General features: G+C 41.2%; 1 protein-coding gene across 1 annotated transcript in view; it reads left to right on the forward strand.

Annotated features, from left to right (window-relative positions):
* Positions 1-2,442: 2,442 nt before the first annotated feature.
* CHKA (choline kinase alpha) overlaps positions 2,443-5,147 on the forward strand; it is a 74,423-nt gene continuing 71,718 nt past the window's right edge. The window contains exon 1 of the mRNA XM_006171357.3: positions 2,443-2,467. Within this exon, the coding sequence (XP_006171419.1) occupies positions 2,443-2,467 (25 nt within the window). The remainder of the gene's footprint in view (positions 2,468-5,147) is intronic.

A 5,147-nucleotide genomic window follows, 5' to 3' on the forward strand; every position in this document is an offset into this window, starting at 1 on the left:
AAATAAATGAATGGATAGATAAAATTTTTAAAAAATTTGTATAAATTAAAAAAAAAATTTTGTCTGGGGCTAGCAGGTGGTGTGGTGGTTAAGGGCACTGGATTCCCCTGGCTGACCACGGTTTGAGTCCCAAATCTGGAAGCTTGCTTTCTCACTTTCCTCCTCTTTTTTTCCTCTCTCTCTCACTCTATCCCTCTCTGGTCAAATGAAAATAAATGAACAAACAAACAAATAGATAAGTAAAATTAAACAAAATATATTTTTTTCTTTTGTAGAGTTTTTTTTTTTTTTTTTTTTTTGCTATAGGACATGTGCGCTTGCTGGAGAGACAGAGAGAAACGCAAAGACAAAAAGCGAGAAATCACCTCCCAGAGGGGATGGCCACACCACAGTCCTTTCTCCGGTCTCCTCTTGGGATTTTGGTCGTGCATGCACACGCACATGGCATGAATTTTAAGTCGCCAGGTCTGGAACTTAAAGTGCAGTTGACTACTTGAAAGTCTAGCAAAATAACCATTATACCATCTGTTGATCCCAATGCAAAAATTCTTTTTTGGGGGAGAGGTTTTTGTTATAGGGTGTGTGCGCTTGCCAGACAGACGGAGAGAGACAGAGAGACAGAAAGTGAGAAATCACCCTCCGGGGAGGATGGCCATGCCACAATCCCTTTTCCTCCATTCTCCTCTCGGGATCTTGGGCACGCATGCACATATGCCTGGCATGAGTTTTAAGCCACCAGGTCTAGGACTCGAACCGCAGTCGACTACATGAGAGTCCAGTGACATAGCCATTATGCTAACTCCTGGTCCCTAAAATAATTCTTAAAAAAAAAGAAAAACAGGGAGTCAGTGAGTGGCATGGTGGTTAAGGCGCTGTACATTCCCACATGGCTGACCATGGTTCGAGTCCTGGACCTGGTGGCTTGCTTTCTCACTTTCCCTTTCTCTCTGTGTGTGTGTCTCTGTGCTCAAATTTTTAAAAATGATAATAACAAATGGAATTAAATACATAAATATTCTTAAAAAATAACCAAAACCAAAATAAAACTGTCTATGTCCAGACATCACAGATTAACACTACATTGAGTTTCTGGTATTGGATCAAGGCATTCTCATTGCTGGTTAATAATAAGACAGTTAGGAACCAGCAGATGGGATAATGGTTACGTTGCTGGACACCCATGTAGTTGACTGCAGTTCACGTCCCAGAACCGGCAACATACAACTCATGCCAGTGTATATGCATGTATGCCCAAAATCTCAAGAGGAGAGTGGAGGAAAAGGTTTTGCAGCATGGCTATCCTTTTTTTTCGGGGGTGGGGGTTATTTCTCACTTTCTGTCTCCTCGTCTCTCTAGCGAGCACACTTGCCCTATAGCAAAAATCTCTCTTTTTTTTTTTTTTGGAGGAGAGGTTTTTGCTATAGGACGCGTGCACTCGCCAGACAGACAGAGAGAGACAGAGAGACAGAAAGCGAGAAATCACCTCCCAGAGGGGATGGCCACGCTGCAATCCCTTCTCCTCCATTCTCCTCTCGGGATCTTGGGCATACATGCATATACACTGGCATGAGTTGTATGTTGCCGGTTCTGGGACGTGAACCGTGGTCGACTACGTGGGAGCCCAGCGACATAGCAATTATGCTAACTGCTGATCCCAAAAATCTCTCTTAAAAAAAAACAAAAAGGGACTGGAAAGTGGCTTGATGGTTAAGGGTGCTGGACTCCCACATGGCTGACTGTGGTTTGAGTCCTGGACCTGGTGGCTTGCTTTCTCTTTCATTCTGTCCCTCTCTGGTCAAATTAAAATAGGTAAATAAACAAAAATAAAGTTAAATAATTCTTTTAAAAAATAAAAATAAATAAGAATAGTAAAATGAAGTTGCAAATCTTGCAAAAGATAAGATTTCATGAAGTTTAATGAGAGAAATGTTTGAGAACTGTTAAAAAGTTTTACACATTGGGGCCAGCATGGAGGTTATAACACTGGATCCCACATGGTCAACTGTATGGCTCAAGTTATGGCCCTGGAAGCTTGGAAAACATGTTGGAGGTGTGTGTGTATGTGTGCCCACAATCTCAAGAGGAGACTAAGGAGAAGGGATTGTGGCGTGGCCATCCCACCAGGGAATGATTTCTCTCTTTCTCTGTCTCTGTTTCTCCCTAGTAAGTGCATGCATCCTATCACAAAAAAAAACACAAAAAAACAAAAAATTACATCTGTTGCTACTTTACAGTTATATTCCACAGATAGACACACTAACAATGGAAAGAAATTTGAGGAGGAGAGTGATACCTTACACCCTGCAAAATAAAATAATTTATCTTAGTCTCTTGTTGTTTTGCTTACGTAAAGATCTAAGAAATTGAGGAGAATAGAGGTTTATTTGCAAAACTCATGATTCTGGTGACTAGGAAGTCCAAAAGCCTAGGGAAGTGTACAACATGGCTAACAGAAGCAAAGATGGCGGTATGTGCACAGAGGGAGCAAGCTTTGGGCAGCTCCTTTTTTACTAACACCTGCTTAGAAGGACTCGCACTCACTAGGTGTGATGTGACATCATTCATGCAAACACAGAGTGTTGATTCCATGAGGCAATCACCACGATCCAAATTGCTGCCCACTAGGCTTTACCAGATTCTAAAACATGAAACATTGGGGGGGTGGTGGGACAAAGCATTTTTCAAACCATAGCATCATTTAAATACGAAACAATGGAGAAAAGCCCTTGAGAAGACTGGCAAAATTCTCAAATATTTTTGTAAAAATATGCAGTAAAAGTCAAATAGGGAGTGAATTCTGTCCTGGGTGCCATTATAAAGTTTTTCAAGAGGAGCTAGCCAGTGGCGTAGTGTTAAAAGCACTGGACTGCCACATATCTGATTATTGTTCAAGTCCCAGGCCCAGCAGCTTGAAAATCATGCTGGGCATTTGCGTGCATGCCCAAGATTCCAGGAGGGGAATTGAAGAGTTGGGATTGTGGTGTGGCCATCCCCCCTGGAGGGTGACTTCTTTTTCTTTTTTTTGGAGAGGCATTTTTGCTATAGGGCGCATGTGCTAGCCAGAAAGACAGAGAGAGACAGAGAGATAGAAAGCGAGAAATCACCCCCCGGTAGGATGGCCATGCTGCAGTCCCTTCTTTTCCATTCTCCTCTTGGGATCTTGGGCCTGCATGCACACGCACCCCGTGTGAGTTTAAGCCACCGGGTCCGGGACACGAACCGCGGTCGGCTACGTGGGAGTCCAGCGACATAGCCATTACGCTAACTGCTGGTCCCTGGAGGGTGATTTCTCACTTTTCCTCTCACCATCTCTTGTCTGTGAGCACATGTGCCCTATGGCAAATGCCAAAGCCTTAAAAAAAAATGCCAAAGCCCTCGATTTGATTTGCTTTTTATTTTAAATATAAGTACATAGTTTTATATAACCTAAATTATGTTTCATATAAGAACAGAAATAATTTTCAGGACCAGCAGTTGGCATAATGGCTATGTTGCTGGACTCCCATGTAGTTGACCACGATTCGAATTCAGAACCTGGTGGCTTAAACTCACACCAGGCACGTTGCATGTGTGCCCAAGATCCCAAGAGGAGAATGGAGACAGAAATAATTTTGTTTCATTTTTTAAAAAGAGTTGTTTATTTTATTTATTTTTAATTTTTTTAAAAAAGTTATTTAATTCTATTTATAAAAATTATTTTATTTAACTTTATTTATTTTAATTTGAACAGAGAAGGACAGAGTAAGAGAGAGAGAGAAAGAGGGAAAGTGAGAAAGCAAGCAGCCAAGTCCGGGACTTGAACTACAGTTGGCCATGTGGGAGTCCAGTGCCCTTAACCACCATGCCACCTGTCATGTCAGCCCCTATTTTATTTTTTATTATTACTATTTTTTTCTTTTAATGCAACAAAGGGAAGTGAAAGACAAAGGGAAAGTGATAAAAGAAGCCACCAGCTCCAAGACTCTAACTGTAGTCGACCATGTGTGATTCTAGTGCTTTAACCACCACACCACCTGCTGGCCCCATTAGTTTCTTTCTTTCCTTCTTTCTTTTTAAATTTCCCAATCTTTTTTTTTTTTTTAGATTTTATTATTACTATTTAAATTTTTCTATAGGACGTGTGCACTCACCAGAGAGAGACAGAGAGAGAGAGGGAAAGTGAGAAAGCAAGCCACCAGGTGCAGCATTCGAACTGTAGTCCTCCATGTGGGAATCCGGAGCCTTAACCACCATGCTACCTGATGACCCCAAGTTTCACTTATGCTTTGTTTTTATTATTCATTATGAGAATTTCCTTGGGTGACTTTCTTTTTTTCTTCCTTTTTAAATTAATCTATTTTTTTAGTGCAATTTCAGGTTCACAACAAAATTGAGCAGAAAGTACGGTTCCCCATACCCTTGCCTTCACATATGCATAGCCTCCTTCATTATCAAGCTACCCCCAGAATGTAATTGTACTTGTTACCATTGATGAACCTTCAGTGTCACATCATTTTCATCTAGAGTTCATAATTTACTTTTTGAGGGGTGTAGTGGCATCCGCCCTATGGGATAATTTACATTTGGATTTACTCTTGGTGTTGTATGTTCTATGGGTTTGACTACTGAACAATGACATGCATCATTGTGGTAGCATACAGACTAGTTTTGGTGCCCCCAAAATCTGAGGCCAGCAGGTGACGTGGAGGTTAAGACGCTGGATCCCACATGGCTGGCTGTGCTGTTCAAGTCCCAGACCTGGTCACGCTGGGCATGCATGTGTGTGCATGCCCAACATCCTGAGAGGAGAATGGAGGAGAAAGGATTGTGGTGTGGCCATCTGTCTAGGGAGGAGATCACTTTCCCTCTCTTTCTGTTTCTGTTTCTGTCTGGTGAGTATGGGTACCCTATAGCAGAACTTTGAAAAAAAAAAAAAAAAAAGAAAAGAAAAAAATGAAATCCTCTGTACTGTCCATTCATCTCTTCTTTCCTCCTAACTGCTACTAACCACTTTTACTATCTCCATAGATTTGCTTTTTCCAGAATGTCTTATAATTAGACTTGTATCTAGTATGTAGCCTTTTCAGATGGGTCTCTTTCACTCAGCAATATGCATTTAAGTTTTCTCTGTGGCTTGATGGTTCAAATTAAAAAAAAAAAAAAAAAAA

Source organism: Tupaia chinensis, unplaced genomic scaffold (genome assembly GCF_000334495.1).
Source record: "Tupaia chinensis unplaced genomic scaffold, TupChi_1.0 Scaffold149501_1, whole genome shotgun sequence".
NCBI classification, from domain to species: Eukaryota; Metazoa; Chordata; class Mammalia; order Scandentia; family Tupaiidae; genus Tupaia; species Tupaia belangeri.